The following is a 12,901-nucleotide window of genomic DNA, read 5'->3' on the forward strand; positions in this document are numbered from 1 at the left end:
TGCCACCACCGACCGAAATAGAATTTCAAGACTGGAGATTCAGTTGGAAAGCGTTACTAAAGCGAAAGACGGGTATAAATCGGAGCTCGAGTTGGAGAAGTCTAAAGTGAGCCAGTTGAAGAAGGAAGAGATGGAATTACGGCAGGAGTTGTCGGAGAGCAGAAGAGCGGTTGAACGGATCAATGGAGATGTGGAAAAAAAAGAGAAGACCATCGCAGAGCTTAAGTCTAAGCTTCTAGCTTCTGAGACAAAAGTCGATGACTACCGTGAAGAAGCTGAAGACCTAGAGCGAAGAATTAACTTGTTGGAGAGTGAAGTTGAAGAACTTCGTGGTGAACTGGTGGAGCTTAAGAGAAGATTGAGTGATTCTGAGGCTAACTACAAGATCACTTCAGAAGATAGAGAAAGAATCAATGAAGAACTGCAGAAAGCGTATAAGGATATGTCAAACTTGCAGTCCGCTTACAATGTCCTGGAGCAACAGAGGAATGAATTCGAACATCGAGTATTATTACTAAGGAACAAGATTAAAAAAATTGAGGATGATCTCAGCCAGGCAAGGAGAGAAAGTTCTGTTTTAGAAATTGAGGTGCAAGAACTTCGATCAACTAAAGCCAGAAATGCAGAGGAAATCGAATCCCTAAAAAGCAAGCTAGCTGATCTGAAGAAACTAACCGATGCCTACAACAGAGAGATTACTGAGAGAGATAACACAATCGAGCGGTTGAGAGGAGAGTTAGCTGCTGTCACATCAGATAAAGATACCGCAATGGGAGAGGTCAGTCGATCAAGAAATGAGAACGATGTTCTTCAAGACGAAAACAAGAGGCTACAAAAAGAATGTGATGCAAGCAAGGATGAGATAATACGATTGTCGTCGTTGTATGATACAGCAAACCAAAGCAAAGAGCTCCTTCAGACTGATTTTGAAGTTGTTCAGATGAAAGTTTCTGATCTCGAGTCTACCTACATGAATTTTGAAGGACTTGATAAGGAGGCTGGAGCACTGTCAGAAGAGGAGCGAGCAAGATATGCGGACCTGGAGAAGGAGGTACGCGACCTTACCAACAAGGTGAAAATGTTAGAAAGCCAGCTTGACCAAAGGCAAAGGGAAGTTGACAAATTGGAGAACGACATGGACGTGGCTGAAGAGAAGATGCTTACACTAAACTTAGAGATTGAGAAAATTAATGAACACAAGAGCAAAGAGTATGAAAGGCTTCTCGCAACGGAAAGCAAGTTAAAAGAAGTGGAAAAAGACCTTGACTCTGCCAGAGACGATAAGGATCGAGCAGAAAAAGAACTGTACACCTTTCAAAATAAAGTGTCAAAGCAAGAGACGCAGTTGGAGACGTTCCGCAGGCAAATAACACAGCTGCGAGAGCAACTAGATGCTGCAAACAAAAAGATTCTCGAGGGTCAGGAACAATTTATTCAGATTGAAAGCAAGTCAGCACAGCACGAAAAGTTTGGCGAAACACTCAATGCTATCATTGGACGGAAGGACAAAGCTATCGATGATTTAAACAACAGGGTAAGACAGGTCCAAGATGAGTTAGATAAAACCAAGCGGCAATTAAACAGAGACAGCGCAACATATGATGTTTTGAAGACCGAAAAAGAGGAGCTGTTAAAAAGGATTGCGATTCTACAGGGAAAACTTGAAGACACTGAACAGGAAATTACAGCTCTTAAACAGAATCGCCAAGAACTTTTACGTTCTGTTAACACGAGAGATCACAATATTACCATTGCTGAAACCCAACTTAGCAGCGTATCGAAAGAAAGGGACCATTATAAATCGGATGGTGTCGCGTTGCGAGAAGACTGCCGCAAAGTAAAGGACGAGCTTGTGAACACTAAAAACAGTCTAGTCGAAAAGGACAGGATAATCAACAACCAAACCAAGGAAATTCAAGACAAAGCTAACTTGATAGACTCCCTAAATAACTCCAAGATACGACTGGGGGATGAATTGACAAGTCTAAGAAGAGATCTAGAAACTACCCGAGCTTCCAGCCAAGAGAAAATCCGAGATTTGCAAGGTCAAGTTCAACAAGCAAACATAAAGGCCTCCAAGCTTGAGGTGACGGTAACAACTTTGACCAGACAAGGTCACCTCAGTGAGAAAGATCGCAAAGACTACGACGACAAGATATTTGAAGTCGAAAATCTTTACAAAGCTACTCAGGGTCGGGAGGCAGATTTGAGAGGCGAGGTTCAAGCCTGTAATGCAAAGATCGGCAACATAGAGGCGGATCACAAAAAGTCGCAGAAGCGCGTATTCGAACTGGAGCATGAAACGAACCAACTTCAGAGAGCAGTAAGCGATCTCCAAAAAACGCGAGAGAGAATTGATGGAGAGAAAAGTGAGTTGAAACGTGAACTTGTCAACACCAACGCCAGAATCTCGGAATTGGAACTAAAATCTGATTACGACGACAAGGAAATTATTTCGTTGAAGAAACAGCTTGAAGGAGCTCTGCAGAGGTCTTCAGGGGTGAGTCGAGAGGATCACTTAAAGCAGGAACAACAGCTGGTGGAATTAAAATTAATCGCAGAGACAGCTCAAGACAGGTTTAACGAGAAGGACAGCCTGATAAGACAATTGGAATCAGCAAGAGCTTACCTCGAGGATCAGGTAGAGTCTTTGAAGGGTGTCGTTAAGGCTACTGAAGGTGACTTTGAGCAACTGAAAGAAGAGCTTGGTAACTTGCAGGGGGAAAACATTGAACATAACAAAGTAATCAGTGAGCTTCGTGGTGCCGTCAAGAAGTTGACAATGGAGAGAGATCGTCTTCAGAACGAGCTTGATAACCAAGCGAAGAGAATGACATCTATGGAAGAACAATTGGTACAGCTCAATGGATCTGATGAGGTTAATAAGACGAAAATCACCGAACTCAGTCTTTCTTTGAACGAAAGTCGCGAACAGAACTCGATACAGCTAAAGACCATCTCTGATCTTCAAAACAAGGCCGACATTTTACAGAAGAGTGTTGATGACAAAAACAGCATTGTTGATGACGTTCAAGAAAGTAAGAAGATCCTGCAAGAGGACATCCAAAAGCTAGAGAAAACACTCGGTGTGCTTAAGAACGACCATAATGCCATGTTACGTGATAAGGAAGAGTTAGAGAGAAGTTACAAGTTGGTGTCTGAGAAGACGATGTTAATAGAGGACACATATGAAACAAGCAAAAGTGATGTACGGAAACTTTCAGATCAAGTGGCTATCTTACAAGGAAGACTTGCCGACAGAGAAAACGAATTAAGAGCATACCAGGATAAGGAGCGAGATTTGCTAGAGAAGGTCAAGAACTACCACTCGCTGCTTTCCAAACTGGAATCAACTAACGAATTTCAGAACGAAAGGATTATTGTGTTGGAACATGACGTGTCATCCTTGAAGGAAGAACTTACAAGCCTGTTAAACGACCGCGACCAAGCCGTCAGAGAGTTATTGATTGTCACCAAAGAAGTGGAAGAACGAATTACCGAGATTACACGGCTCAAGAAAGACCTAGATGTTGCAAACAAAGAGAAGGAAGCAATGGCACTCCAGATAGAGGAACAAGTCATCGTTGTCTCGGAAAACGAGTCGCAGCGTTTAAATGCTGAAATTCAGCTTCAGGAATTGCTAACGCGTGGCGATGAAGCTGATGCTCAGCCCAAAGACAGCACGAAAGCTGAGAGAGACTCTCTCCAAAAAGAGGTGTACATATTAAGGCAGGAGTTGTCGTCCACGCAAACCACTCTGGAAAAGACTCAACGAAGAAAGGATGAATTAGAAAAAGAAAATTACTCTCTGCGAAGGCAAACCACAGAGCTTGATATGAAAGTAAAGGGTCTTGATAGTGAGAACGAAGACCTCAATCGTGAACTGATCAAAGATCAGAAGCGAATAAGTGTGTTAGAGGGTGATATCCACCGGCGTAACGTCGACAAGAACAGTCTCCTTAGTGAGCTGGAGAAGATTCGAGGAGTTGTGGACAAACAACGAAACGAAAATATGGTTTTGCAAAGAGATATTTCCGAGCTAAGATCCATAGTGGAGAACTTTGACAAGAGCATGGAGGAAAAGAACAAGCAGATTGAGTGGTACCGCTCCACTAACAAAGATCTCGAGGAAGAAGTGACGGACTTAAAGCGAAAGGTAGCCAGCTACAGAGACGACTACGATAACGCTCAACATGATATAACAGCCCTCACATTGAAGGTGCAAGAGCTCGAGTCAAAAATTGATGATCTTCAACACAGTTTTGATCTTTCTGAGAATGAGAAAAACAAACTCAAACAAGAAAAGGCGACCATTCTGTCTTCCCTGAACGAATATAAAGTCAGCTTTTCGAATGCCAAGAGAGAGGTTGACAGGTTACAGAACGAACTACTCTCAATAAACCGCAAAGTAACTTATCTTCTGGCGAGGAATGAAACGTTGGAGGAAGAAAAGGATCGTTTGAAGAGGGAAATAACAGAGCTGAAGAAGGAGAATGCAGAATTAAGAGCTCGACTTAACGCGCTTCAGTCCGACAGAGATCGACTTCAAAACGATATTTCCGTGATTAACAAGAAATACGTTAATATACAAACTGTGCAGAGCGACAAGCGAGAAAAGAAACCAGCTGATGCAGCCACTCTTAAACGACTCAAAGATCTGGAGGAGAACTACCAGAAGGTTCTCAATGAGAAGGAAGATGCCGAAAGGAGGTACCTTGATGGACAACGAAGAATCTCGAAACTCGAGCTGGAGCATGGAGATTTTAGTCGAATGATCCAGTCATTAGAGCACGATCTTTCATTGAAAGTGAAACGGGTATCTGACTTGGAAGACAGCCTCTCTGAGCTCCATGGTAGAGATGTAGTGGATGAGGGTGACTATAAGGTACTAAGGAAGAAAGTGGTTAGCTTGGAACAAGAATTGCAAGCAGCGAAGAACAAAGCTTTTCGGTTGGAAGCATACAAGACTTCATATGAAGATAAGCTGAAGGAACTACAGGAAGACCTTCTTGCCAGTCAACAAAAGACCGCTCAGACGGAGACAATGCTCCAGACAAGTCAGGATCAACTAAGCTCCCAACAAAAGGAACTTCTGGAAGCCCTCAAAAAGATGGCTGAGTGGGAGTCTGCTTACAAGTCTGCCAACAACTCCAAGATCGAACTGCAACGAAGTGTCCAGACTCTCCAAAGTAAAATTGTATCCCTAGAAGAGGAACTGCAGAACCAGATGAAGGAAAATGCACAGCTCAAGGGATCGCTGGATCAGACAAGAGCTAGGAATGATAAGCTAAGAGAGGAAATCAGTAGCTTTCAGAAGAAGTTAATAGATAAGCAAAAATATTACGAGGAGCAAATCCGCGAGCTTGTTGAAAAGAAGGCGATTATCGAGAGGCTGCGAGAAGAAAACGAGTATCTGGAAAGTGACAAGGTTGAGCTAAAGGAGGAACTCGATCGCATTCGAAATGAACTGGAAAAAACGCTAATGGAACTAAGAGAATCGAGGTTTGAGCTTCAAAAGCTTCAGATAAATTATACTGAGCTGGAGGGTACGATCCGATTATTGAAAGACGAGAACGAACGACTCAAAATGGATCTTGCGTCTCTTCAGAAGCTTTACGATGAACTCAAAATATCTCGCGAGGAGACGATTGCCGTTCAGACCGTGTCAACAGTGGACGCACCAGCACCAGATATGTTCGCTTTTGACCTAAGTGCAGATTACGAAACAATCAAGACGGAACGGGACACTCTTAAACGAGAAAATGCAGCACTTCAAGAGAAAATAGCCGGTTTGGAAAATTCCTCACAAGACCTTAAGGAAGAGAGACGTAAACTGCAGGATAAAGTACTTGAATTTCAGAAAATGGTATCTGAGAAATCTCAGGAAATACAGATATTAACGGCAGAGAACAAGAAGATATCACTGGAGTTGCAAGCTGTCAAACGCCGCTTTGAAGACATGAAACAAGAAGCCACTGACTGGGGTCAGGAAAGGGACTTGTTACTGAAAGAAGTTGAATCTATGCAAAGGAAGCTGCACGATCTTGTGCTGGAGAGCCAGAAAGAAAACGTTTCTGAAGTCTCCTCCGAGCAAATATTCTCCACCATGGAAGCTGATTATAAGAAGTTGCAAGATCGCACTGCGGAACTTCAACTTGAACTTCTTGCCGCGTTGAAAAAAGTGTCCACACTAGAACACGACTTGGAGTCGGAGAAAGAGAAAAACCAAGGGCTAAGGGACTCAAACCAATTGCTAGAAGAGAGGGTTACGGAGCTGAAAAGAGAAATTGTTGACTATCAAACAAGGATTTCCAAGATTGAGCTCGACTATGAGCACATTCACCAACGAAATGAAGAGCTACTTGATCAAGTTGCTGAGATTGAGGGTCAACTAGAAGCTGTCAAAGATTCAAGCAAGTTGTCTCATCAAGGCAAGTCCGATCTTGAGAATGAAATCACGCTTTTAAGGACAAAAGTGAATAAACTCCAGAGTCAGCTTGAAGAGAATAAGAGGGTTAAGGAGAATCTGAAAGCTCAGCTTGAAGATTACAAGAACATAGGTGATACCCAATCTAAAGAGATACATAGTCGAGTCAACCAACTAAGACTCGAGATCGAGAACTACCGCAAGGAGGTAATGGACAAAGAACGCTTCATAAAGGATATGCATAACAAGCAAGCTGATTTGGAAGACGACATCCATAGACTCCGTCGAGACCTCCAGAACAAACAAGTGGAATGTGATGGCTACATTAAAGATATCGAGGAAAGCAATCAAGAAAAGGCAGACATGGAAATTGAGATCAACACATTGCGTGGACAAATACGAAACTTGGAGATTCTTATCGACGAGCACGAGAAAGACAAAAGTGAATTGAGGCAAAACATCAACGAAGTTGTCAGCAAAAACACAAATCAAAGCAATGATCTGAAGAAGCAGATTAAAGATTCTTCGAGCCAAGTGGAGGCTTACAAACGAGAGATCATTGAGAAGGAGACCATCATCAGAGAACTTCGAGAAAAGCTGTCTCAAATTGAACATTCTCTTCAAGTGACCAAGACAGAGTTGGAAAATAGAGAAAACGATTGTGAAGATTATATAAAAGACTTGGAAGATACCAAAAAGGACAAGTCGGATTTGGAGGTACAATTATTGGGTTTAAAAAGCAGGATTAGCAAGTTGACTGTACAGATTGATACCGAAAAATCCGAGAGAGTTCATCTTGAATCGCAGCTGTTGGAAACGAGGACGCGTGGAGATGAAGAGTCCACTGGTCATGCTAAGTTTGTGTCAGAGCTGCAAACGAAACTTGAAAATGCCAAGAGGGATATCAGTACTAGAGAGGACGAAATTGAGCACCTGAAATACGACCTCGAAATCGCGAGAAAAGAGCTTCTTTCCAAGGATGGAGAGTTTAAAATTTCATTGGAAAAGATCGAGCAGATCATGAAAGAGAAATCGGACCTGACCGTGGAAGTAATGACACTTCGGGAGAGGGTTATTATCCTTGAAGGCGATGTACAGAAGGAGAAGGTTGGAAGAGAAGGTCTGGAGAGACAGCTTGATGAGTCTTCGGCTAAGGGGGAGACAGATGCCAAATTCATGAGCGAGCAGATCGTGGAAATTCAAACACGGGTAGAGAAATACAAGAGAGATATAATTGAAAAGGAAACCATCATAGAAAAGTTGCGATTCCAAACCACTTCGTACGAGCAGGAAGTCGACCGTCTCAAGAGGGATTTAACCTCCAGGAAAGCCGAACGCGAAAAGTACTTGCATGATATTGAGAAGCTTAAGCATGACAAGTCAGAGCAGGACATAGAGATAAATTCTCTTCGTAACACGATCTCAAGGCTGGAAGTTTATGTAACAGAACTGAGGAAGGACAAAGAGATTGTGATTTCACAAGCTGATGATTTGAAAAGCAAGAACGAGAATGAAGCCAGTGTCATGCATGAGCAAATTATCGAGATTCAAACTCGCATCGAGGAGTACAAAACTGAAATAATTGAAAAGGAAACGACCATTGAAAAGCTCCGCGTGCTGATATCTAACAACGATGCTGAACTTGATAAACTGAAGAGAGACCTGGATACAAAAGAAGTGGAGTGTGATGGGTACATTCGGGAAATCGAGAAGCTGAACGAAGAAAAGTATGACCTTGAATCCCAGCTCTCCACGATTCGTAGCAAATATGAAGTTTTAGTGAAACAAATGAATGAGGCGCGAGCTGAGAAAAATTATAACGAGAGCGAAACAACAGTGCTGCTAGAAAAAATAACTGAAATCGAGAGTAGAATAGAGGTGTACAAGACGGAGATAATCGAAAAAGAGACCTTAATTGAACGCCTACGCATTCTTAACAGTTCCAACGAGCAGGATTTGGAAAGGCTCAAGCGAGAGTTAGGGAACAAACAAGTGGAGTGCGATGGATATATCAATGAAATCCAGATATTGAACCAAAAACTGGCGGAATTGGATATAGAGCTGAATCATCGAAACAGCCGAGTTCTAAAACTGGAGAGATTCATAGACGACGAAAAAAGAGAGAAGGAAAATCAATTATGGAACGTAAAGTCGAATTTTGAAAGCGATATTACTTCTTTGAAACGCAAGCTCGAGACAAAGGAACTCGAATGTAATGGCTACATTAACGAAATTGAAGAGTTGAACCAGGAGATTTTCCGGCTCAAAGGACTGTTGAGACCTGAACGAGAGGTTGAAGCACATTACACCACGTCTTACATAATGCCGCCTAAAGGAGTCACTGTGACCAGAGAGGTTGTCGTACCACAGGAGTCCGCAACGACCGAGGCCGCCCAGTCCTCTATCTTTGGGCACACTGAATTCATGGTTGATGTCAAAGAGAAGGCAAAACCTTTGGAAATGGAGGTTTCTAATTTCGAAATCAACCCGAAAAGAATGGTTAAGATTAAAAATCCTTTTGATGTGGGCAAGGAACATGGCGCCGGAAGCACAACTGCTAGAACCGAGCATACAAAGAGCACTCTGACCACCAAGATTACTAGGATCCAGCGGAGTGTGAGTCCAGCTCAGAGGCTCATGGTCGAGGGAGGAGGAGGAGGAGGAGGAGATGAACCGTCAATCACAGTTGTAAGTAATCGCGGTATTAATAGCACACCACCAGTCAGTCTTACTAAGATAACACACTTGGAATCCAGTTCCAGTCCAAAGCTAACTCGCTTTATAGCCTCACCACATCAATCCAACACGCCCTCGACGTTAAATGTCGCAGACACTAGAAGTCATACGTCTACATCCACATTAAGCAGCAGTACTGTCATGACAAAAGTCACGCAATTACAGACAATGTCTTCTGTTTCCGGTTCCGCGTTCAAATCCCCCCAGGAATTGCTAGAATTCAGGGTCAAATCCCCGTTAATTGAAATCGAGGAAACTACGAAGAGTCAAGAAGAATGCAGTGAAACTGTCCCTTCACAGGTCGATGGTTCTTCCAGTCCAATTCGTGTCAAGGTAGAAGCTGAGGAAAACTTAAAATTTGATCCGCTGCATCTTCATGTTGAAAGCCAGCCTCTGCAGACTGCATCTTTACCAGTTTCCCAAAACGTTCAAACTCTCGTAACTAGAAGAGAGGAGGGGAAGGACCCATTTTCACAGGGAAGCACATCACATCAATCCAACACGCCCTCAACGTTAAATGTCGCAGACACTAGAAGTCATACGTCTACATCTACATTAAGCAGCAGTACTGTCATGACAAACGTCACGCAATTACAGACAATGTCTGCTGTTTCCGGTTCCGCGTCCAACTCCCCCCAGGGGTTGCTAGAATTCAGGGTGAAATCCCCGTTAAATGGAATCGAGGAAACTACGAAGAGTCAAGAACAATTCAGTGAAACTGTCCTTTCACAGGTCGATGGTTCTTCCAGTCCAATTCGTGTCAAGGTGGAAGCTGAGGAAAAATTAGAATTTGATCCGGTGCGTCTTCATGTTGAAAGCCAGCCTCTGCAGACTGCATCTTTACCAGTTTTCCAAAATGTTCAAACTCACGTAACTACTACTAGAGAGGAGATGAAGGACCCATTTTCACAGGGGAGCACAAGGGAAATTGGCACGCGCACAAGAAAAGAGTTAAAAGAACAGCGGGTCGAGATTTCGCGACGCGGCGGTGAACGAGGTCGAAAGGAAAACAGTAAAACATCAGAGCTTTAAGGATGTATCAGTCGGCATAACTAAGGGAGACACTGGGGTGTAAAAAAAAAAAACAAATCAGGAAACGCCTTTGTTTTGAGCGACCAAAATTTTTGTTTTGCGCCTTGTTCTTTTATCGTTTATAGCGTTGGAAGTCACGGATTTTGCTTTTATTGCAAGCATTACATAGTTTTTCTTCATTTGAGAGTCGCAAGTATTTGCGTGATTTGTTGGGCTCTGTATTTCAGTTAAAATGTTGCTCCACGGCTTCATCCAGTAAAAAGCGAAAGCAAAATCAACTGTGGTCTTCCAGCGCGCGTGTCGGATGCATGAATTGGCTTTGCGTTGTGATTGGCTCGTTTGAATGCATTGGCCAAAATTAAAAAAATAGATTCTAGATTTAAGGCACGTAATTGAAAAACGCTCTATTTTACGGTACATTCTAAGGACATTCAATTTGTCACCAGGGTGAAAAATGTCATAAATTATTAGCAGAAACCCATAAGGGCTGAAACGTGTAACGCGCGTTCACAGCTTCCGAATATTCAGTGCGAACTGATTGGTTGAATGTTTCAGTGCTAAGTACCATATTTGGAAACCCCTCGCTCTTGTTGTTCCAAATATGGTACTTAGCAATGGAATATTCAGAAGCTTGTTTCCCAGCACTCGAGGGGCCGTTACACGTTTCAACCCTTATGGGTTTCTGTTATTAGTTAATAGTTTGCTGCAGTGTAAAATAGAGAAAAATAATTATGCGGGAAGGAATATCGGTTACGCCAGGATTTAATTGTCAATTTAATCGACTTAGTTGATTGCGTTCTCTTTTTTGTCAGTTTATTTAAAATTGGAAATGTGAAAAGTGTGAATTGAAGTTACAACAAAATCTTAGGAACAAAGTAAAAGTATTTTCAAATTTCAAGCTCATGCAGGTATTTATTGTATTAGTGTTACAAGGCAGCATATTTTGTCAGAGATAATTTCAAACACTGGCCAGTCGTGAGACCAAGAGAAGAACGTTTTCAAAGCATCAGTAGTCAATTATTTGTCTTGGAAACTGTTGTAGTAGTTTTATCGAAAATTTAGGTACGAACTTGCAATTAGATTCTTAGTTAGGGAACCCTAGGACAAATTGTAGAAATTTAAGCATTAAACATTTCGTGCTAAAGAAAATGCCTCTAGGTGCGATACCCAGAAATCTGTAATTGGATTGCTTTCAAGCATTGAAAGCTACTTAGTGGGCATGACTAGTTGATGCCAGTAGTCAATATATGACTTTGTTGTTGAGACGAATCCGGAGTGTCGCGCAAAGGCGTTTCCTCTGCGTGATACCCGATAGACTTGACACTGAAGTAATAACTGATTTGACAGGTTGCCTTGTTATTTTGTGGGCAAGAGGAAAAAGGGAATAAAAAAAAATATTGAACAATAGCTGCAATGTACAGTTGCTGGTGGACGAACAAGAGGAGCTATGAGAGATCTTTTGTTTTCGTCCCTCGACGAGACGGCCATGACGTAACGTGAAAAACACCAACTATAGGCGAATCTTTCCTGACGTCATTGTTTACATTATATACGAGTTCAGTGATAGAAGGCACCATGCATGCTATTCACAAATTGACTTCAAAAGGTTAAAGAACTTGTTGAACTTATAATTTTTAGCTTTGATAGCGAGCGAGTTGTTATCCATCAAAAACTGAAATTCTTAGGTGGCGAGAGCGCTAATCAGCCCATGCATTCTTTGTAAAATTTCGAAGTTTGGAAGCGTCATTACTCAGAGATTATCTGATAAATTGCGCACAAAGCTTCAGAAATAGTTCATTTATACAATGGACTTGAAATGTTTAGAAACGATCTTTTGGCTGATAGATTAGAAAACGTTAGGTTTATGCTAATGAGGCAACAAATGTAAACAAAGATTCCCCTATTCGCCCTTGTCACACGGCGGCCATATTGTCCCGGGAGACCAAAAAAGCTTTGTTTTACCACGCCAAGCCTCGCAGTGGAAACCATGGGGGTGAGGCTTGGCGTGGTAAAACAAAGCTTTTTTGGTCTCCCGGGACAATATGGCCGCCGTGTGACAGGGGCGAATAGAGTGTTTTCAAGTGAATCACGACGGCCATGTTGGTGTTACTAAACAATGGAACGGCAACCATGAGGGTTACAAGGTTACTGATCACGTGAGTGAAAACACTCCATGTACCTGATATGTTAAAATATTCTTAAGTCTACCATCATTAATATAAAGAGATAGTGTCGTCGTTGCTCAAAATAATGAACACTTGATTTTTCCTCGTCATCCCCTGACATTTGAGTGCTAGCCATCCAGTTTTGGTTAGCCAAGACTGTCAATAGGAAGTTTTATTCAGTCCTTTTTTCGGGTTCTGCCGGCAACTGAAGGGAGCGTGGGAACTGACCTACCAACTCGTACTCTCTTTGTTTCGCATTATAAGCAAATATCACCATAAACAAAAGGGTTTGATTTGGCGGATCTTTGCCTCATTCACAGGCAACTGGCCCGTAGCTTTAAATCTTAGCGGGCGAGGGGGAGGGGGGATTCGCTTTGTTAGGTGAGAGGGATTTCATTCGAACCCCAGGCTGTTAGGTCTTTTATATTTATAAACTATTCAAATGGCAATAGCAGATGAATCACATAAATGCTAAATTTTCTAAAAGCTGAGATATTTCTTAGATTTTCGTACCCTATCGGGCTTAAAAAAACAACATCCT

General features: G+C 42.2%; 1 protein-coding gene across 1 annotated transcript in view; it reads left to right on the forward strand.

Moving 5' to 3' along the window:
• LOC138030789 (nuclear anchorage protein 1-like) overlaps positions 1-12,901 on the forward strand; it is a 69,161-nt gene that overhangs the window by 11,602 nt on the left and 44,658 nt on the right. Inside the window, 1 exon segment of the mRNA XM_068878661.1 lies at positions 1-10,192. This exon segment is cut by the window's left edge and continues 1,259 nt beyond it. Within this exon segment, the coding sequence (XP_068734762.1) occupies positions 1-10,192 (10,192 nt within the window).

This window comes from Montipora capricornis, chromosome 13 (assembly GCF_036669925.1).
Source record: "Montipora capricornis isolate CH-2021 chromosome 13, ASM3666992v2, whole genome shotgun sequence".
Classification (NCBI taxonomy): Eukaryota; Metazoa; Cnidaria; class Anthozoa; order Scleractinia; family Acroporidae; genus Montipora; species Montipora capricornis.